This window comes from Myotis yumanensis, unplaced genomic scaffold (genome assembly GCF_028538775.1).
Source record: "Myotis yumanensis isolate MYYU_CA2020_CCGP unplaced genomic scaffold, mMyoYum1.0.hap1 SCAF_5, whole genome shotgun sequence".
Taxonomy (NCBI): Eukaryota; Metazoa; Chordata; class Mammalia; order Chiroptera; family Vespertilionidae; genus Myotis; species Myotis yumanensis.
In genome coordinates this window covers 24,766,058-24,788,733 of record NW_027223756.1, presented here as the reverse complement: position 1 = coordinate 24,788,733, position 22,676 = coordinate 24,766,058, and the positions used below count along the sequence as shown (strand labels likewise).

The following is a 22,676-nucleotide window of genomic DNA, read 5'->3' as shown; positions in this document are numbered from 1 at the left end:
TCTCATTTGATCTTCACAACAACCTAAAAGCAGGTTTATTATTTTCCCATTGAATGATGAAGAGCCTGAGCCTCCAAGAAGTTAGGTTATAGTAACAAAATCAGGACTTGAAATCAGGACTTGCCAAATAACAAGTTTCTCCCACACTGAGTGCAGGTACCTGAGAAAATGTGTGTTTTTTGATATTTTTATAAAAGTTGTGGAAGTGCAGAAAATAACCTCACAAGCAAAAGAGAGTTTTCTGTTCACCGAGCACAGAGGCCTCAGCGTCATATAATGGAAAGTACCATCATACATTTACTCCAAAGGCTCTGGAACATGTCACATTGGGGGCCAAGTGTCTCCAAAGGTTTAGAGATGGATTGTGCCCATCATTATAGTTCCCTGCAGTGCCCAGGTCTCAAGTTCAAATACCGAGAGAGAAAATGCTTCCACAGGAGATATGAGGGACAGAGAAAAGACTCTTACACTCTAGTCCAGGGTCAGTAAACATTTTCTGTAAAGGGCCAGGTGGTTTTAGGTTTTGTGAGCCTTGCAGTCTCTGTTGCAAAAACTCAACTAGGCTGTTGTCACCAGGAAGCAGCCATAGATAAAATATAAACAAACAGGCATGGCTGAGTACCAATAAAACTTTATTGACAACAACAGGCCACACAAGCATAATATATCATCACTTGCTCTTGTCAATACTGAAACACAGTAAGTACAGTTATGGTGCCATAATCGATCACTTTACAGTCACATCTCACACACATGCTATTAACCATTTGCCATCTCTAAAATGATATATGAATATGTTACAGAATATAATCATGCAAACTTGGACAAGTTATTTCTCTCTCTCTCTACCTTGGTTTCTTCATTCATTAAATAGAAGTAACCATAATTCCTACCCCATACATTGTTTTGAAGATTACATGAGTTAATAAAAGAAAATGTGGCTGGCACATATTAAGTGCTCTAAAATGTTAGATGTTATAATTGTCATCAGTGAATTATTAACTGAGAAAGTGGCAAGAGCATAGTAGGCAAGCCTTCTACTGCTAGAAGTGCTCAGTGCTCTCTTCTCTCGGTCACCTCAAATATAGAATTACACCTGTTTAAAACGTAGCAGGCTATACACACACCACAAACAAACACACATCTTTACAAAAATCAGGATCAATGAAGTGACGTAAATTCAGAGAACTTACCTCTTTTTTCCTCCACAGTGTTTACCGCGATGACATTTTTATCCATGGGGTTGGGATACTAAAAGAAAGCACATAGAGAAGAATTAGCATCCATCTTTCACCAAGGTGAACTCTTCTGTAGTAACCACAGTTATGTGCGGGAACAGTAAATATTCTCCAAGCAATGTCTAAGGCCCGTTTTCAATCAAGGGCCTTCATTTTACTACTTCAGCCCAGCTAAGTGAGAGGCTAAAAACAGCTGGGCCTGAATGAACTCTAGGAGGAAGCTTTCTTAGACCCAACCTAGCCCTGGATGCAGAGGGGGAGGTTAGGTTAAGCTAATCAATAATTAATACTAGCAATATTGAACCAGCCTTAAATCAAGAGTGCTAAAGGCTTTACTCGCACTGTCTTGTTTCAATCCCCTAGCAGCCTCTTTGTTGTGATTGGTGCTGTGATGTCATTATCCCACCTTTCAGAAATGGAAACTGAATAAAGGTCAAAGAGCTTAGGGTCACCAGCTAGTGCGTGGAGAGCCAGGGAATTCAACCAGGCCTAACACAGAGTGAATTCCTTCACCACTGTCCTATACCACTGCCTGGTAGCTGGGTTAGCATCATAGGAATATAATCCTAGGAGTAGTCTATGCCAGGTCCTCAATAAACAGTTTACTGATGGACTACATTCCCCCGAAGGACAGTTTGGATATAATAAGGCTACTAGTAGCTACCATTTTTGTCCTAGGCAGTGCATATATTTTCAGTTTAATTCTCAAACCTATCCCATGATATACATGCTGTTTTTCCCCTTTCACAAGTGAGAATTAAGACTTGGATAAAGTAAGTAATTTTCTCAAAATCAGCCTGCTAATGAGCACTAAGAGTGTAATGTACCCACAGATGCTCTGTTGCCTTCAATGTCCATGTCCACTTAACCTACACCCAAATCAGTTACTCAAATCCAACCCTTTCCATTGCTCAGATGCAAAAAGAGAGATTTAGGGAGCGGAAGTGACCTCTTCAAAGCCACAGGACAGGCTGGCAGCTGACTCAGGCCTGCTGAGCACCCCTTGGACTCTTTTCCCAGAGGTTTACTGCTTTATCATGTGACTAAATCTGAAAAGAAAAGTACAGGAAGTCTTATCCAAGACATCATAAGGGGGAGGTGAGAGCAGCAAAGAGGCTGGAGGGCAAAAGAAAAGGGTCCTCCACCTGGCAAACTTGGACTATAAGTCTTCTGAACCTCAGGAAAGAGTAGGCAAAACGCAGTGAGTGTGGGTCTCCCCCACCATGCACAGCTGGGTGCGTGCGTGCTTGTGAGGGTGAGTGTGTGTGTGTGTGTGTGTGTGTAAGAGGCTCATTGATTGACTGACTTTGAGTTTATCGAAAAGGTCCTTCACACATTCTTTAAGATACCTGTGGCCCCAAAGGACACTGGATTAGAACAGAGGCTGAGAGCAGGAACATGGTCTGTCCCGGCCACTCCTGTATCTCTACCACCTGCACAGTGTCTGGCGCCAGTGGACACTCAAATATTCGCTGAATGAAGGAATGATTTGGCAGATAAACCTGACTGACCTCAGGGATCAATTTGAAAAATACACCTTACTTCTTGTTTGGGAACCAATCTGAGAAAAGCAATCCTAGTCCTCAGCAGCCTCACACCTCGTCATGCCCGGTGCCACAAACTGTCATTCACACTTCCATCCTGGCAACTACAATCCTGATAACTAATCAAAAGCGGCTTTTTGAATAGTTATTCATTCTTTCATTCATTTTTGCTCTGGGAAGAAAATGCTCAAAATTATGATGACTGCTTTCTCAAAATTTAGCCTTCAGTATTTCCTGAAGATAATGTCCACTACAAATGGTTGGGTTTAGCTGTTCTGTTCCTCAGCCAGGGACCTCACATCATCTACACAGCACCCGTGAAGCAAAGGCAATATCCGAGATACACAGATGCCCTGCATTGTGTGTGTGTGTGTGTGTGTGTGTGTGTGTACTAGAACTTTCACACTAATGTAAAGTGAGAGTACTTCCTTTACTACAGTCCTAGTTTGCTCATTTTTTACTCATCAGTACATCCTGACCAAATATTGTACATACAATGTAAGTTGTAGGAAGATTACTGAACTAAATTATGAAAGAGATTGCACATATAATCACTAGAGAAGGGCAGTGATCAAGGTCCTTATTACTTATTACTTCAGTCCTTATTACTTCACTTAGTTATCAGGGAAATTCCTAGAGTATAATAAACTCAGAAACGTCACACTTTTACATAATTCTTATATTTGCTTACTAAGTCAAAGGGTTTCAGTTTAAATAATAGAGAAAACTCTATTTATTCTTCATTCAGCAGTTTTTTAAGTAACTGCCATGCCAGGCACTGTTCCAGACACTGAGAATATAGTAATAAAATAAACAAAATTGTAGCCACTTAGAAAGTTCACATGTTAGTTGGGGGAACAAATGACACACACACACACACACACACACACACACACACAGGAAGAAAATAAATCAGACTAAGGAATAAGAGGGGAATAAAAATTGTGGAGAGAGGCCACTGTAAAATAAATATGTGGTCACCCATTAGATAATGATTGTGAATAACAAAAGTAAAATGGAAGTTTTATTAACCAAACACAAAAGATACTGAACTATTCATTCCAGTAAAATCATCTGCAAGATTCGAGTCATTTTCCTATGCAACTACTTTTGGAGTTGGATAGTCATGAGCCTCACGCTTACAGATGAGAATGGGAAAAAACATCAGAGGTTTGTTGACAACAGCTAAACACCATGACATAAAAGGAAAGTGTTTGAACTTGTTTAAAAGTAAGGATTTATTGTGCTGAGGCTCCCCCTACCTGGCATTACTTGAAATGATCTGACATCATCTTGTGGTAACTTGACTATTCATGATTTAATTCACAGAAATGTATCTGAAGTCAGATAAGAGGTTGAGAGAGGGAAAGCTGCTCAGAGAGGTGACAGTGGAATGGATCGAGCTAGGTTAGCAGCAGCCCACTGAAGACTTACTGAGCATCTACTGTGGCCCTGCAGGGTGCTGCATTAGAGACTCCTATATGTACTATCTCATTTAGTCACCTCCAAAACAGTAAACCTATTAACAAGTGTCAAGATAAGGAGTTTTTGTGTTAAAAGCACAATGGGATGGTGTAAAACCTGCACACAGCAAGGGCAGGCTTGGATTTTCCAGTCCCCACTCCACACTAGAAACTCTCATGAAAGCACAGTGGTCTGATGACCCAGATCTCTTCCAAAAACCCTGCCACCCTTGGACTTGGCTCAGGGGATCACAAACTGCAGTGGCATAAAAATTACTGCATGGGCTTGTGCACCTTCGCCACGCATGCCATATTTTCTGGGTGACTTAAGAGATTTTTTAAGGTATATTTAACTTCATTTTGAACTTAGGATTTTCACTTTCTTCACAGAATGCATAAACTAACTCCTTTCCCCAAGATACCGATCTATTGCAAATAATCACTGTATGCATTAGATGCATGTAACATCTAAGAGTAAAATGTAGACTCTCCCATATTGGCATAAAAATGTTGCTTTCATTTATTTTTTACATATTAAAAGGTAAGAGGCCGAAAACTTGCAAAATACTGGGTAAAAGCAAAATATACATGAAAACAAACACACAGCTATGAAAGTGAGTGGCCAAGAAATTGAGTCCATCTAATTACAGGGAAAACACTCAATACACGTGTGAGAGGATCTTCATGAAGATATAGTATTTACCTTTCCTATTTATAGGAGGAAAAAAATATCCTATCTAATAAAGATGGAATATGCAAATTGACTGTGACTCTGCGACAGAGATGGTGGCACCCACAGCCAATAAGGAGGGAATGTGCAAATTGATGCGACAAGGCGAGAGGCGAAAGGTGGCTCCAGCCGGAGCGAAGTCAGTGCCGGCAGCTAGGGGAAGGAAGGCCTATTCTTCCCCAAATCTTCATGCATCAGGCCTCTAGTGCATATATATATAAGCTTTCATAAAGCCTCCCCTTAAGATAGTAAGGAGTTAGTAAAGTATCAACTTTCCTAAAACCTCAGAAGTCAATACACTCCTCACCCCACTCCACCTCCCAAAAAAGTCAATGACCTCAAAAGGAGTCATTGTTTACCAACTTCCAAATGGCATGATCCAAGAGAGCACAGGAGGCAGCTGAGCTGACAGATCTGTATGATCAGTTCTGCAAAGACAACTAAAAAAAAAATCTGATATATTAACATCCCTGTTAAGCACTAAAGGAATCCTTGCTACCTAGGCTGCTGAAAAGAGATTTGGTGTATAGCTACACAAAGAAATCACTATGGACTAGGCCAAATTCCCTTTACAAGCTACATACAATAGTCTACCTTAAAGGAAAAGCCAAGTTAATTTTATACCAATATCAATGGGGTCGTTGATTAATCAAAATTTCAATGATAAAATAACTAACAGTGGTGAAGTGAATAGATATTCTGAATGGCTGTTCATTGGCCTTCCAGGCCAGTAGGATGATGAAGTAGAAAGAACAAAGGACCAGGAGCTAAGACATGCAGACCACAATGCTGCCATCTGAGAAGCCAGGGTAGGGGACCACCAGATGACCCTCAAAGCCCCTCTGGCTGGGAAGTTATCATGCTACACAAAGGCCAATCACCGTCACATTTCCCTCATTCATTCAAAACTGTCCTAATAATTGGGAATGACATAAAGAAGTTCTTTGAAAGAAATAGTTTATAATTGGGATACAAAGGAAAATCCTCTTATCTCAACATGAAATGCATTTATAAACCCAATGCATTAAAGATACAATCAAAGTCTCCAAAATTACTGACCAGTACTCTTCACAGCGCCATGGTTTGAAAGACTAATGAACTCTCCCACATCAGAGGAGACTAAGACATGAAAACTAAATGCAATGTGGGGTCCTGGATTGGGTCCTATTCTGGAAAAACAGTATTAGTGGACAACGGCCAAAGTCTGAATAAGGTTTGTAGATTAGTTAACATTGTATCAATGTTATTTCCATGGTTTTAAAAATTATACATGGTTTGGGGAAGCTGGGTAAAGAGCATATTGGAATTCTTTGCTGTTTTTGTGACATTTAATAAGTTAAATTACTTCTAAATTCACAATTAAGAAATAAATAACAAAATTAAAATGAAGTCACAAAGTGTTGAAACAGAATGAGTTTTAGAATACAAGAGACCTCAGTTTGAAGCCCATCTGTGGGAGTCTTGGGCAAATTACTTTAATCTCAGTCTGACTTAGTTTCTTCATCTGTAAAATTAGACAAAAATACCTATCTCCAAGAGTAGTTATATGAATTAAAGAAAATAATTTTATATAAAGTATAGCATCTGGCACCATGCAGGTCCTCAATGAACAGTAGCTGGTTTTGCTACTAAAGAATGAATCAACATTTTTTGATACTTAATTTCAAGGCTTCAAGAGATCAACCGAAGGACTTGTATGCATGCATATAAGCATAACCAATGGACACAAGACACTGGGGGGTAGGGGAGGCCGGGGGGGGGGGGGAATATCAAGGGGGGAAAAAAAAGGAGACATATGTAATACTTTGTAATACTTTAAGCAATAAAACAAAATTTTTTTAAAAAGGCTTCAGTCTTTATCTTGCAATTTACTGTGGCGTGGCATTAAGTATATTACTGGTATCCATCTGTAATCCAAATATAGTTAAATGATGGTTTAAAACTATGGGAAGATATTTCTTCCTTTCCTAGACTAGTAAAACCTCACAAGCTATGCTTTAGCAATTCAGAATTTGTATAAGATACAAGTCTTCCCTGACACACCCCTCCCCACTAGAATTAGCGAAAGCACCACATTGGAGAAGTAAGAGTAGTAGAGAGAAGATTTACTTTATTAAAAAGGCATCAAACTCTAAATATCCTAAAAGTTCTCTCAGATTTATAATTAAACTACAAACCTTGCCTCACACTGCATGCCTGTGCTATGTCCCTGAGAAAATACTTATCGCAGAAAATCAATATATTTCCCTCTGTCCCCCTTCACAGTGAGCCCCTTGAGGCCAGGGCCATGTTTTAGTTACCTTCTCACCTCCCAGGGCACACACTTATTATGGATATCTATTAGTAGACATATAATGAATGTTTAACTACTAGTACTTGGATAGTTTAAAATCTCCTGTCTTTTGTGCACTGATTAAGCTAAAGCATCCCTGAGATAAGTTACCAAGTGTACTTTAATGTTCTATAAATGACATTTAAAAAATAAGTCATGATTCAAATATGCAACTTTATTCATGCTCACTCTATCCTTTATTACTCCAAGTTAGTAAAGATGTCTGCAGATTACTTCTCTAGGCTTTTAATTTTTAGGTTCATGAAATAGTGTGATAAATTAATAGTAGTAGTAGTAGTAGCATTACTATCATAATGTATAACAAGTACTTTTAAAGCACCTACTGTGTGCCAACATTAAGCTATGCATATGTATGTGCATTATCGAATTTATTTCCCCCAATTCCAGATGATAGCTTTTTATTCTTCTGATTTTGCAAACTGAGGCATAGAAAAATGAACTGACTTGCCTAAGCTCACACAACTACAAGCACTCTGGACCCCTATCTGATGTCAGAGCCCATGCTCCTCATGTCTGTACCATTCCCCTCCACATCGTGCCTAATCTTCTAGTAGAATTGAGGATAAGAAGGTAAAAGGGAACAAACACTATTACAGTGTGAGCCAAAAGAATAACAGCCATTATGTTAAACTAGGCCTTATCATTTGTCACATCATTTATTCTGGAAATGTGGATTCATCCCAAATATTTCAGGAGCTCTGCAGAGGGAGACATTCCAGACAAGTGTCAGATTTGCAAGGGGGAAGAGATAGGATCAGGAATGGAAACGTTATTAATTACCCAATCAACTTTCTACTCTAAATGGAAATAGCATTCATAAATCCCCTTTATGAGTTTAAGGGAAAACACTCAAAAGCATTTTGTTTAGCACATCAGACTGCTGGCTAGAATAAATAAAACTGTTGAAGCAAAGAAATTATTTTAATCTGTCCAGTTTATTACAGTCCACAAAGTAAGGGCATGTTACTAAATCCCACACTGACTTGGACTGAAATTATATAAGGCTAAATCCCAAAAGAGTGTTTCATTCATTCATTCAATAAGGATTTGTTGAGTACATACTATGTTCCAGGATCTCTTTGGGTACTTGGGATACATCAGGAAGAAGTGACAGAATCCCTGCCCATGAAGCTTACCCTCTATCCACTCTTTTGACTGTAGCATAGAAAGAAAATCAACCGATCAACTCTATGGTAAGAAAAACTGTAACTTCTGCAGCCTCGTTTGAGGATCAACAAGAAAATCCAGTCAAATGACTTTAAATTTCTGGTGTACAAAATTTAAGAAGTCTTTGAATCCAGCTCATGAAAGGTAAGCCCATTAAACAGACCCGTGTGGGCTTCCAGAGATGAGTGAGCTTCTGGACTGCTACGTTCCTCTATGCAACTTTGGGTTTACTTGTCATGCAAAGACAGAACACAATATACACTATCAAGTGCATTGACACTATAGTTCATGGACAGCACAGCTCAGCATTGGATGAATAAACCATTTCGGGTTTCAGAGTATTCCTCCACGAAGAGTTCGTTGAGAAACACTATACACATTTCATGAACAAAGGGTGCTGTGCTGTTTGTTTTCAAGGTGCCACTTAGCTTTGAAAGCATGTAGCTAATATTTTGCCTGTGGTACCCAACAGGCAGGTGTAAGAGCAAACACTTCTCAGGCTTTAAAAATAGTAGTATATAATAACTTGGAAGGCAAGTCCTAACATACCAAAAGCCACAGATCAGGAGACTCTATTTAAAATAGAACCTCCTTGGCGCTGAAGAGGCCTCAAACATACCATTGTGCAAAATCAGATCCAAGGCTTCCCAGAGATCCTCATGTGATTGTCCCTTCTGCCAAGTGCTTTCCTTTGAAAACACTATAAGACGACTAAAAAGGAAGTGTATTATGCCAAAAAAAAATCATTCAGACAACTTTTAGGCTTATAAAAAGCTTATGCTTGTCAAACTGCTACGCATTTGGTCTTCTCACAATCCTGGGAGATAGGTGGGGTACCTGGCGTTCACAGGTGAGAAATTAAGATGGTAGGGTTACCTTCGATGGCCGTGCATGGAGCTCCCTGCACAAGGGCTGCCTGCCCTAGGGCTGCAGCCACCTGGAGGAAGGAGCACCCTTTTGTAATTTGCATAAACAGACCCTTTACTTTCCTCTAGCCCTGTTTACTGTGAGCTTGTGGAATAAGAACCCTAGGCGATGCCTCTTTCTAATTTGCACAAGGGCACAGCATAGGCTGGTGGAACTGTTTCCCAAAGCCACCTGAAAACTGCTTTTTTTTTTTAATTTATTGATTTCAGAGAGGAGAGAGGGGGAGACAGATAGAAACATCAATGATGAGAGAGAATCATTGATCGGCTGCCTCCTGCACACCCCGTAACTGGAGATCGAGCCCGCAACCTGGGCATGTGCCCTTTGCCGGAATCGAACCTGGGACCCTTTAGTCCGCAGGCCGACGCTCTATCCACTGAGCCAAACCGACTAGGGCTGAAAACTGCTTTTAACAGGGACAGCACAATGACTGAGTCCAGGTCTACTGACTTCCGGTTCATGGCTTTGTGGTAGGCAGTTGGACAGACATGAGCAGAGCAAGGACGATGGGCCAGGAATAGAAGGTCACCAGGCAGAAAACAAGGACCTCACCCCCACTCCCCGGGGTAATCTTTCCTTCCCAGGATATTGCTGGTCATGTGGGTTAGACCCCCTGACTTTTCATATCGCTGGTCATGAGGTTCAGACCTTCCCCTGACCTTTCCTCCCCTGACATGTCGCTCGTCATGAGGGTCAGACCCCCTGAGAGGGGGGGATGAACAAGGGGGCCAGAGAACAGCCCTTAAACATTAAGCCCCCAGGACAGTGAGGTTCTGACCTGCATCAAACACATCTAGGCTTTAGTTGTGCTTGGGATCCAGGCCCAGAAAAGCAGCAAAACCAGACAAGCACACCACAGCTGACCTCAGGACCAGCAGCACTGACTAATGATCCCTGCCCTGGCGCCAACCAATCGGTGGGACCACAACCCTGAAAGGACACACCTGGAAAGCTGCTGTTAAGATCCTCCCCTGGGACCTCCCCTAAAATCGGAGCCTTAAAACCCCTTAGGACAGAGGACCTTTCCCCTCCCCATCCTCCTCCTCTGCCCCCACACCCTCAGCAACATCACCTTTACCCTTCTCTCTAAGATCCAAGGGCCGCCTCTTTTGCCTCCGAAACTTGTTTCCTAAGCTCATTTCTTCTACCACTCACTTCTCCTTCCTCTGTGACTTTCTTCATAAACTTCCTCTTACGGTTTGAGTCTTGGCTCTGAATTCTTTCCTAGCCAGAACTCAAGTACTGAGGTGGCTGAACCAAGGTCCAGTCTGACCCCACCGGTCTAACTCCACTGGTCTAACACCTGGTGTCATTCTCGCCACCACCAACAGCTTTAAATAACATAAGATGAAGATTCTCACAGCCATTGGATTTACCAATGTCTCAGAACTAGTCACATAGCCCCTCCCAGGGATCTGTGAAGATTGCTTCTGAATAGAAACAACCGAAGTGTCATGTTGTCCATAGTGTTGACACTGTCCCATCACTAGGCCTTTTCTGAAAAACGTTCTCCTTCCCTTTCCCTGCCCCTACCTTCCAAAATGTCCTCCTCGGTCTTCATTTACTATGTGCCAGGCAGTTTGCTAAGTATTTTATAAGAATTCTTCTAGGTCCTAACTGAATGCAGCTATATAGGTGACCTCAGGTTACAACACATGGCACACAAAACCTCTCAGCTGAGCCCAGTCAACCAGAGAATCGTGAGAATCCTATCATTGGTGTAAGCCTCTGAATAACAGGGGTGATTTGTTACACTGCAGCAGGTAACTGAAACACTGTATTTTCTCACCCTATCACACAGCCAAGCCATACCCTTATAGCAGGCACCAAAGGTCCACCCAGATGAATAAACCCCCAGAGAAGACTGTGGACAACAGGAAACTGAGATTAGATAGAGAGCATAGAAGAGTTGATTCAGAAACATTTTACTACATCAGTACAATCAGTTCTCTGTGTCCAACCAACCATGGATTGAAAATAGTTGGGGGGCGGGAGGGGGGCTCGGAATCCCAGGACATTCCAATAAGCAAAACTTGAATTTGCCACGCAATGAGCACTACATTGAATCCACACAAATGAAGTTATGTATAGGCACACCCTACTGTAGCCTACATACAAACACAGGTTATGGGCAAATGCTACACCATTTTATGTATGAGACTTGAGCATCCTTGGATTTTGGTATCTGAGGGGGGACGGGGGTCTAGAAACTAATCCCAAAGGATACTGAGGGACGACTATAATCATCTGTGTTCTTACTGGGTACAAGCAGCATAGGCTAGTGATCAGGGTTGTGGGTTTTGGATTCAGAAATGTTGAAATCCTGGCTCTCCCACCTGCTAGCTCTGGGCACTTGGAAGAGATGCTTAAACTTCTCCAAACCACAACTTTTCCAGACTGTGAAATGGAAGTCAATCATAATTACTTCCTGAAGCTGCTGGGAGAAGTAAACATGGTAATGCATGAAAGCCCGTCCTCCCCTCTCCCTTCTTGCCTGGGAAATTCCTATTCGCGCTTCACCCACTATTTCACAAATGCCACTCTTTCTAGGAAGCCTTTCCTAATGGCCAGCAGGATTCCACAGGCCTCCCTGCTATATTCAGTCACAGCACCACGAACTTGCCCTGTATAAATACGCATCACGAATTGAAACTGTGTTCATTCTGTTAATCATTTGTTAACGTCACTCTCGCCCAGGAGAAACCATCAGCTCCACAGAGCCTAGCACACAGAGGAAAGTATTTCTAAACACCTGTTCAATGAAAATAAAGAGAAAAAAATAACACATTTAGCCCAGAATCTTGACAAGCGCCAAGTGCTTTAGATGAGAGCTCAGCACTGTGCTATGTGCTTCTTCAAGAGTACGCACAGCCGAAGTGCATCGTCTAATGAGGGTGAAAGTATGTGCAGAAGTAACTGCCCAACACTGTAGACAATGGTCACAGTGCCCCTCCAGTTCTGACAAGGCAGAGATCACCTCCTGATGAGGACAATCCAGAAAGGCTTTCCAAGGAGCCCTGGCATTAGAGAATCCACCCTCCAGCGTGCCAATCCTAACAACAAAAAAGGGTGTTTGCTACTTCTCTTTTGGACCCAGAAGCCTGGCCTAAGACAAAGACTACATCAGGTCACTAATTCGGGCTTCATTCATCATTCCTCAGAATTTTTTATTGAGCACCTAGTAGGTGCAATGAACAAGCTGGCATCTCCCCCCACCTCCCCAAACAGGCCTCCATGGTGACAACATGTTCACCAGCATCCTACTCTCTCCTTTGTGACCTGGGCCCCCAACTTCATAATCTCCTCTAATGAAAGTCAGGTCTTATCACTAAAAAAATTACCACCTTCCCCCTCCAGCACCTCCCTTAGGTGTGCTCCCACGCAGCACATGGAGCGCACTGCCTGGCGGCTGCTGCTTAACACACCTTGGGGAGATCTTCCTTAAGAATGTGAAAGCTGGAGGGACACCTGGAAGGTCTCTGGTACAACGCTCAGCTGAGACGCAGACATGAGGCCTGCAGAGAAGATGCCCTTTGACCAAGGTCGTCAAGTGAACTACCCAAAGGTAAAGCCAGACTAGAGTCCACGGCCCCACCCCCAGGCCTGGGTGCTTTTGATTTTTCAAAGAAATTTCCATCATCCTATTGCCAGGAACCTCGGTCCTCCTCGGAGGAGCCCTTGGCATAAAGAGGGCCACTGAGTACTGAGGCCAGGGTGCTCCGATATAGGAGTACAAACAGCAGCATTTTAGAGGCACCGGTCACTGGGATAAGCACTTTACAGGAATTATCTCACTTGATTCCTCACAACCAACCGTGGGAGCTGATACAATTGTTTCCCCCATTTCACATAGATTACGAAACCACTATTGTTGTCCCCATTTCACAGATTAGGAAACTAAGGCACAGGGAGCGTAAGCCATCTGCCCCAAGTCCCACAGCTGTTGGAGTAAAAGAGAAGGTGGGCAGGCGATGGAAAGAATGCGGAGAAAACTTAAGAGGATGGCTTCAGGGACCCCCCACTCGCTTTTAAGGGGTCCTTGATGTTCTAGAAAGACGACAATTCCTACCCAACATCCATGGGGCCCTGGAACCTGGGTTTCCCGTAACCTTCCCCAGGAGCCTCTCCTTCCGCTGCAGCAGAGAGTGAACGTGAGGCCGCGCACGGAGCCTCCCCGCGGCCGGAGGGGGGAGCCTTCGAGGAAACCTCCAGCCTCGCCCAGCACAGCCCGGAGGCAGCACCGCAGCGGCAGCGGGGATGGTGGGTGCGGACTCTGGCGTGGGGAGCGGAGGGGGGACGAAAGGGGACACGGGGGATAAAGAGGACAAGGGAGGGGGAGGGACAGCTGCAGAAGCGGGCGCCAGGGCGCAGACAGCTGGCGGCAGAGAAGGCGCGGGAGAACCGGAGCCCCAGACCGGAGCCGGGCGGGTACCTTTCGGAGGAAGCTGGCGACCACCTGCTCGAAGGGATACTTGTACACCTGGTTCACCTCCACCGTGACCCCCATCCCCGCGGCCGCCACACCTCCGCGAGCGCAGGGCCACCGAGCTCCACCGGACTGCAGGCCGCCACACGAGGGCGACCCAAGGGGCGTGGGGTTTTTCCTCCTCTTTCAAACTTTGAAACTTTATTGTCCGCTCGGAGAAATAGACAGGCGATCACGTCCCCGCCCGTCCCCGCCCTCTTCCGCCAACGTCCTCTGTGGACGGCGGAGCGGGGGAGGCGCACCCGGCCCTCTGGGGCCCCGCCTCTCCGCCTGGAGGCGCCGGGAGCGGCCGGGACCCTCCTCCCCCCGGGGCCTGCGGACCGCAGTTTCCAGGCCCGGAGCTGCCCGCCAGGCCTTGGAGCCTCGGACTTTGGGACTTGTGCCTTTGTGTCATCACTTGGTCTGGAGCCACAGGGTAAACCGTAAACCGCTGATGGAGACCCTGAAAGAGGAATAAACACCGTAAACAGCCATCCTCCGCGCCTAGGAGCTGTCATATCACCCTCCTTGTTAGTATGGTGAGACAGGGCCCGGGCGGCTGCCTCCCAGGCTTGACTTTGGGTCTCAAGTACAGAAGCTGGCTCCCAAAATTCCTTTGCTTCTTAAAGATTAAACACCACAGAGAAAAAAACAAGGAGTTAGAAAAAGAATTGTGCGTGTTCTTCACTCGGACTGTGCACATTGGATGAGAAGGAGCAAGTGATCCATTCATTCAATAAGTTCTTCACCATACTACTTACTGAAGACCTACTATGCACCAAGCACTGTGGTAGCACTGGATTCAGCGGTAAATAAAGCACAGTCAGTAGGAGTGGTAAGCCCGGTGACTTAACCAATTAACCAAATGGGAAAATAAACAGGATAATGGATTAAAGTTGCAGGAATGGTAGGTAGTAAATGATGTTAGCTAGAATGAATAAGGAAGGTCTGTGAGGCGATGGCTTTTACGTGTATAATTGTATCATCTCACTTGCCCCTGACACATGGTCACACTGGTCGCAAAAGCCTAGCCTTGGATAAAGCCAGCTGTCCAGTCAGTCACTGCTTCATCCAAGCTGCTGAACAAGGGAGATATACATCCACTGCTATCAGGCCTCTGTTTTGTTCTGTTAATCCTCACCAGAGTATGTTGTTTCCATTGCTTTTCAGAGAGAGTGCAAAGGAGGGAAAGAGAGGGAGAGAGGAGAGAGAGAGAGAGAGAGAGAGGGAGAGAGGTGAGAGAGACACATCAACTAGTTGCCTCCTGCACGCCTTCTCCCCTGCCCCCACGACCACCATCAGGGGTGACCAGGGGTGGGGAGGGAACCACAACCCAGGTATGCAACCTTGACAGAAATCGAACTAGAGACCCTAGGGCAGGGGTGGGCAAACTTTTTGACTGGAGGGCCACAATGGGTTCTTAAACTGGACCGGAGGGCCGGAACAAAAGCATGGATGGAGTGTTTGTGTGAACTAATATAAATTCAAAGTAATCATCATTACATAAAAGGGTACGGTCTTTTTTTTTTTTTTTTTTAGTTTTATTCATTTCAAATGGGCCGAATCCGGCCTGAGGGCTGTAGTTTGCCCACGGCTGCCCTAGGGTGTGCAGGCTGATACTCTAACCACTCAGGCACTCCAGCCAGGACTATCAGGCCTCTTTTGAATTCATAACTACTAATGTTGTAATGTACCCCGCGAATCACACAAGGACGCCTCAAGAAGTCGAATTAAAGAGTCACACTTATTGCAAATCCGGGACAATGAGGGGGCATTTTGCTCTCCCAGATCTCATAGTATCCGCCCCAGCCACAACACCAGATTTGTATAGGCAAAGATCACGAAGGTGTTGATTACATCCCAAGGTTTGGAATGAGGAACCTGGTTTGCAAAAAAGCAGTTTACAGAAGCAGACTTAGCATGTTATCTCAATTACAGTTTTTGGGTCTCCGGATCACTGAGTCAACAGGGACACGTTAACTGGAGCCCTCTGACCTTGGGATAATTGTGCTGTCCTTCCCAGGTAAAGGAAAATGTGCTTTCTAAGACCAGTATGACCACAACCAATGGGATTTCACATTACAACCAATAGGGTATTTAATCGAATGGGGTGATTTATTTAATTCAGAAAATTAAAATAACTTTTCTATTATTTTAGCAAGAAAATAAGTATAGAAACCAAACAGCAGGGTTAGAGTTAAACTACAGTTTCTACCTGAGATGACTGCTCCCATACTTCACTAACTTCAAGGGGCCTTTAATGATGCCAGATGAAAACGCTACATTTCTCTAATCCAGTGGTTCTCAACCTTTCTAATGCCGCGACCCTTTAATACAGTTCCTCATGTTGTGGTGACCCCCAACCATAAAATTATTTTCATTGCAACTTCATAACTGTAATTTTGCTACTGTTATGAATTGTAGTGGAAATATCTGATATGCAGGATGTATTTTCATTGTTCGCGACCCACAGGTTGAGAACCCAATTAGATTAGAGCAGGGGGTCCTCAAACTACAGCCCGCAGGCCACATGCAAATACAAATATTGTATTTGTTCCCGTTTTGTTTTTTGTTTTTTTACTTCAAAATAAGATATGTGCAGTGTGCATAGGAATTTGTTCATAGTTTTTTTTTAAACTATAGTCCGGCCCTCCAACGGTCTGAGGGACAGTGAACTGGCCCCCTGTTTAAAAAGTTTGAGAACCCCTGGATTAGAGTCTAATCCATTTAGTGTGCCACACTCCTCCCACTCTAACCTCCACCACTTCCCTCCCAGCCTTATTCTGGGGTGCTTTACCTGGCTTCCTTTTTCACTTAGTAAATAGGAAACCTCTCTTTTCCACATCTACCCACCCACCTGTCCAAATGCCCCGCCTTCTCGCCTGTTCTTCTGGATGAACTATGGGCACTGACCTGAGGGCCAGTCTCTCCGCTTGTCCACTGAATCCAGCGATGAGTTGTCAAATGGTTAACAAACAGCTCTCAAGCCCTGATTTCTAACGCTTATGACTTCTGTGGTGTAAATGCTCCCACTGTGGCCAATGTCAGGCTACCACGGTGATGTCACTAAGTGTGGCATTGGGAGAACAAGCACAGGAGTGCACCATTGGGTGGCATTTCCACCATGCACGGACGACAGACAGAACCACGGGAACATAGATGACGGTAAATGTAGTGACATAATTAGGAAGGGATGGGTTTTGAAGACCTATTACCTTTTAAAATATAGTTTAATTATAAATTTATAAAATTTAGTAATAGCTGTACTTAACCAGCAGACAGGGTTCAGAACACAGTACTCCAAAATATGGCATACTGAATATTTTAAGCTGATGGAGTTTGAGAAAACAGCAGCAACAGAAAGTTCTCACTGACCTCCCCTTCTCCCCTGAAGCAGGTCATGGACCTGGGTGTGGGAAGTGCCCTCCCTATACCTGGAGGAAAGGAGCATACTTGTCTCCAGGATGGAGGGTTCCTGGGAAGAATTTGAGCAAACAGGACTTGCCAAGTTTCCCGTTTACTACATTTACCTCATACTCTTTGTTCTATCCTATTGCGAGGTCCACTTTTCATCAAACCTGGCATAAAAACACCATTTTTACCGTCTTTCTTTCTTTATGAAGGCTCCCTGTCATATGAAACTTACGGGAAGTAAATGAACATGCTTTTCTCCTGTTTATATGTCTTCGTCAGTTTAATTTTCAGACCCAGCCAGGAACCCTAAGAGGGACCAGAGAATTTTTTTTTCTCCCCTGCATAGCAACACGGCATCACTGAAAGTTCCTTGTCCTCTTTCTTTTTTAAAAAATATATTTTATTGATTTTTACAGAGAGGAAGGGAGAGGGACAGAGAGATAGAAACATCGATCAGAGGGTAACATCAATTAGCTGCCTCCTGAACGCCCCCTACTGGGGATGTGCCTGCAACCAAAGTACATGCCCTTGACCAGAATCAAACCTGGGACCCTTCAGTCCACAGGCAGACACTCTATCCACTGAGCCAAACCAGTTAGGGCCCTTGTCCTCTTTCTTATTCAAGGACATCTTTCCAGTAATATCTCCCCCTCTGTCATGCATCATCAGTTTTGCCTCTACTAGATCATTCCAAATAGCACACAAGTAAGTATACCATGATTTCTTCCATCTTAAAAACATCCACTCTTAACCGCCTATCTTCCTCCAGCTCTATTCCAGTTCTCTGCTCCATTTTGGCACCTCAGAAAGCTTGCCTCTGAGTTCGAACCTCTCGAACTCGTGAAGTTTGGGCCCCTGCCACTCTACTGAAACTACTGTTGTCAACATCACCAATTGCTAAATTACTAAATCCAATACAGTCATACACCACTAGAAGAGAGGGACATGTTCTCAGAAATGCATCCTTAAGCAATTTTGTCGTGCAAACATTGTAGAGTTCACGTACACCACCCTAGATGGGATAACCTACTACATACCTGGACTATATGGCATAGCCTCTTGCTCTCTGGCTACAATCAGTACAAAACAACACGAGATTAAAATCAAGCACAAGAAAAATGATGCAATCAAGAGATGTGGTAAACATGAGATGCACAAGGCTTCTGCCGGAATTACACAGCATACTGTTGTACAGCAAACTTATTTTATATAGCTAGAAAGAGTACACTCTAAAATAAGGATTAAAAGTATAGTCAATACACAAACCAGTAACAGTTGATTATTATCATTGTCAAATATTATGTGCTGTACATAATTGTATGTTATGCTTTTATAGGACTGGCAGCATAATAGATTTGTTTACACTAGCATCATCACAAACACGTGAGTGATGCGTTGTGCTAAGACGTTATGATGGCAAAGAATCACTGGGCAATAGGAATTTTTCAGCTCCATTATAATCTATGGGACCATCACTGTAAATGCGATCCACTGTTGACAGAAATATTGTTAATGGGTACATGGCTGTAATTAATTCTTAAACCCCACCTTTCTAAACCTATGGGCAGTATTTCTTTGAAATACTGGATGAGGAGGGGGTGGAGCTTTAGGGGCCAAAGCCATTACATGTTGAATGTCTGTATAAAGCATTTCTACTATATCACCAACCCCTCCTTATGGTGGGGGCGGGGGGAGTCTCCTGAGGAGACTGCGTGGGCTCATACAGGAGAGAGAATTCACTCGCATGAGTTTAAGGGGTCCCGTATCTGACTGCTACTCTCAATGTTGGACACTGAGTGTGAAACAGAAGCCCCCTGCCAGGCTGGGCCCTGGGCCCCTGCTCCACTGTCACCACTGATTTCTTCCAGAATGGGAAGCTGCTAGCCAACTCCTAATTAACTGGCCACAAAATGCCAAGGTTGTGTCCTGCAAGATTAAAGGACCTAGCACCTGTTGGCTGTACTTGAGCTGGCTGGCTGAACAACTTTTGTAAGAACAAATGCCACTTACTCATTCCAAGGACATCAGGGCACTCTGAAGGTGGAAATGTATTGCATTTAAGAGGTTGTCCCTGTTTTATAAGGACACCAATCATACTGAATTAAGACCCACCCAGTTCTAGTCTCTGAATCCCACAAGTTGCCCTACTTCCTGCATCTCCTTCTTGAATTTTCTGAGCTCCTCCAGGTCCTTCCATTAATTCCCCTTTTGTGCTTAACTTGAGTTGAGTTTTTTATCACTTTCTACTGAGACTCCTAGCTAATATGATGTGGAAGAAAAATGTTGCTGTTATGAGTACTGGGCCAGAGGAAAGAGAGAAAAGAAAAAGAACCATTTACTGCCAGGTCTTTTTCCATTTCCAATCAACCCCGCTCCTGAGACCTTTGAAATTTGAGTTGCCTTTCACATTTATATTTTTGACTCTCTGTTTTTTCTCTTTTTACCTTGATTGCTTAGAAAGAATTTTATTCATTTTGTTTGCTTGGTAAAATTGCATCATCTAAGGCCAATTCAGCTCACACTATTAGTATAAAAGGGAAAATTTTCTTTGTAATAGCAGTAGCAATTAATGCATGCATTTTTAAATAATCTATTTATACTTCCTATATGGGAAGACAAATGTTAAAAGACTGATCTCACACCAGACTGAAGACCAGAAATGAGTGAGGGGCAATTGTGGCCATAATTCAAAGATGAATAATAATGAAACCAAAGGCACACAGAGAGAATTTCAAATGACATGTAACTTAGAAAGGTAAGGGGTATCATATTCAGCCTCAATGTGAATAAGTTTGCCAAGTCTTTTCCCGTCCCACATTATTTTTCTAGGGGAAGAAAGTGGGAGCAGAAAGATAATGGAAGGTTGGAACGCGTCCAGGGGAAGCAAGGAGAAGAGAAGGGACAGGGGAGGAGGCACTATGAAGGCACGAGGGCAAAGGAAGGGGAAGTTGAAGCACAAATAACAAACAACAGAACTTAACTTTGCCTTGAACTAGTTATTACATTATTTTTTTCAAAGGACACTCTGATTGATGAGATCAGACAGAAGTGAGAACCTTCCAGTCAATGGCATACCACCCAAGAATAAGGATAGCCATCAAATATTAAGTCCATTCCCAACTCCAAAGGGATTGCTCTCCAAAGGGCTTTATATATTCAATCTTAGCAACAATCTGAAGAAGTAGCATTTCTTTTAGATTGAGTTCTCCAGAAACAGACTATGAGACAAGAAGTTATGTACAGGAGAACTGGAGATGATTTAGGGACATATACCCATAAGGAAATGAAGAATGAAGGATTGGGCAAAGAGATCATCTGTCTGTCACAAAATTTGGTCCCAGTTGAGCCCAGCCAATCCTAGGAAGCTCTAGTGCTGGGTAACTCCCATTAAGGTGAGGGGATTGGGTGAGGCAATTCCCTTGTAGTGGAGGTCACTCCCAGTAACTTTTGCTATAGGGAGCACAGGCCCTGATGAGGGAATCTGGGTGGAGCACTACCACATCCATTGCCATGATTATCTACAGTTTACAGGCGAAAAACTAAAGCTTCCAAAGACAATAGAATCCAGTCTCTCCAGATTTTTATCTGCAAAGGTATAAACTAACAGGTACAAAGTCACTGGAAGAAAACTGAAATGATTTGAAGGCAGAACACATAAGAGTGTCCAGACTTAAGGCACCTATGTTTCTACAGAAAGAATAAGCCCATCAAAAGAGGTATTGATGACTTATGAGCGCAGGAGAAAATAAAATTCAAGAGGTAAACACAGATACTGGAGAAATTAGCCCATAAGTAATGTAGGACTTTGAATAAGTCTTTCCTCCTTGGGAAAAAAATACTGTTTTCCCAAAATGGTCACATCAAGATTAACCTCAATGGTCGGCAAACTGCGGCTCAGCAAACTGCAGCTCACAAGCCACAGCGGCTCATTGGCCCCTTGAGTGTGGCTCTTCCACAAAATACCAACTTCTGCGCATGGGCCACGAAGTATCAATCGCACTGTACATGCGCGCCCACACATGGTATTTTGTGGAAGAGCCACACTCAAGAGGCCAAAGAGCCGCAGTTTGCCGACCACGGACCAAGGTCATCAAGCAACTGCCTGATTTCTATCTTTGCTCAGGAAGCAGGATGATTTTACCAATAAGAGCATTTCTAAGTGGTGAGTTAGTGACATGGCAAGGTATAAAGCAGTTCCTAGTTTTGCTTTTAGCTTCCCAATTGCTCAAGTGATAATATTATGCAGTGGTTGTGTGTACTTGGTTACCCCAAGATATCCCTAAGACATCGACACTCCCTTAGAGACGAGCTAAAACAGATGCTGAGCATGCAGGTCAAAGGGTTAATTCAAGGGCTGTAACAAATATACCTATGTCACACGCATCCTAACATTATCCTTACATGAGACCAGGCATAACAGACTTGATTTTTGTTATAGCTATTATTACCATTGTGATACATATGGTGACTAGGCCAATCTAGTTTCTGCATGAAAAAAAACAGTCCAGTGATGCTCTCAGACTCTCCCTGGGATAACCTATTAAACAAAGGATGGGGAGATCATCCTTAGTCCTCCCAAAATGCTAATTAGTCCATCAACAGCTGCTTCCCTAACCTCAGAGTTAGAATAAAGAGGAAGCTTAAATTCCAATTTCTGTGGGTGCAAATCTTAAGACTGACTCATCTGCCACAACATATGATACAACCAGCCAAAAGATGCCCCAAGACCTGGGAATGAATGGACAAATAGCACAGCTTATAATTACTCAGTGATGGGTACCAAAAGAGAAGACCATTAAACAAGGAAAAACTGGTTGTGCTAGTTCCTGGGACAAGCATTTCTAGGACTCTGGAAGCTTAAGTAAGGTGAATAAATAATTCTTTGTTCGGTCTATTTACTATCCATTCTTTCCTTTAGTATGTACTAAGCATCTTCTCTGTACCAGGCACAGAATGTATTAGAACAGAAGTAAAAGGAAGATGTGGTTCCCCCTTCAAAGGGTAGACTGGGAATTGTTGGCTGTTTACCCCACTCCCAGCTTCAGAGGTGGGCCTGATTGGTCTAGGAGTGATCTTCATTGCCAGTGATGGGCAATAGAATGGGCATCTGACCCTAGTCTGGACATGAAGAGAGGTTAACTGGGTCCTTCTGTTAATTAGCTCCTCCTCCCCTGGATCTGAACAAGGAAGCGTCTCTATATCCAGCTAGTGGACGTCCTGTGGGTAGGCAGCCTTGGTTTGGCACCATCCCTGTGATGACAGGAGCCAACAGATGGGAAAATCTGGGCCTTCGGTGAACACTGTGGGGACCCTGACCAACCACCCCCAAATACCACACTATTTTCATTGCCCCGTACATGAGCTAACAAACCCAC

The 22,676-nt window shown here is 43.5% G+C and overlaps 1 protein-coding gene across 3 annotated transcripts in view; it reads right to left on the bottom strand.

Annotated features, from left to right (window-relative positions):
• Positions 1–14,045, bottom strand: part of PRELID2 (PRELI domain containing 2) — a 134,222-nt gene extending 120,177 nt beyond the window's left edge. For 2 of the 3 annotated variants that reach the window (XR_011471507.1, XM_070414692.1), the window contains exons 1-2: positions 13,855–14,045; positions 1,194–1,251 (exon numbers count right to left, since the gene is read on the bottom strand). Coding sequence is in view for 2 of the 3 variants with exons in the window: in XM_070414692.1 (XP_070270793.1) it covers positions 1,194–1,251; positions 13,855–13,929 (133 nt within the window). In the remaining variant the exon portion in view is untranslated. Of the gene's footprint in view, positions 1–1,193; positions 1,252–13,491; positions 13,549–13,854 lie in introns of those variants that run through there. The other variant, XM_070414693.1, reaches the window with a different exon arrangement.
• Between the last annotated feature and the right edge of the window lie 8,631 nt (positions 14,046–22,676).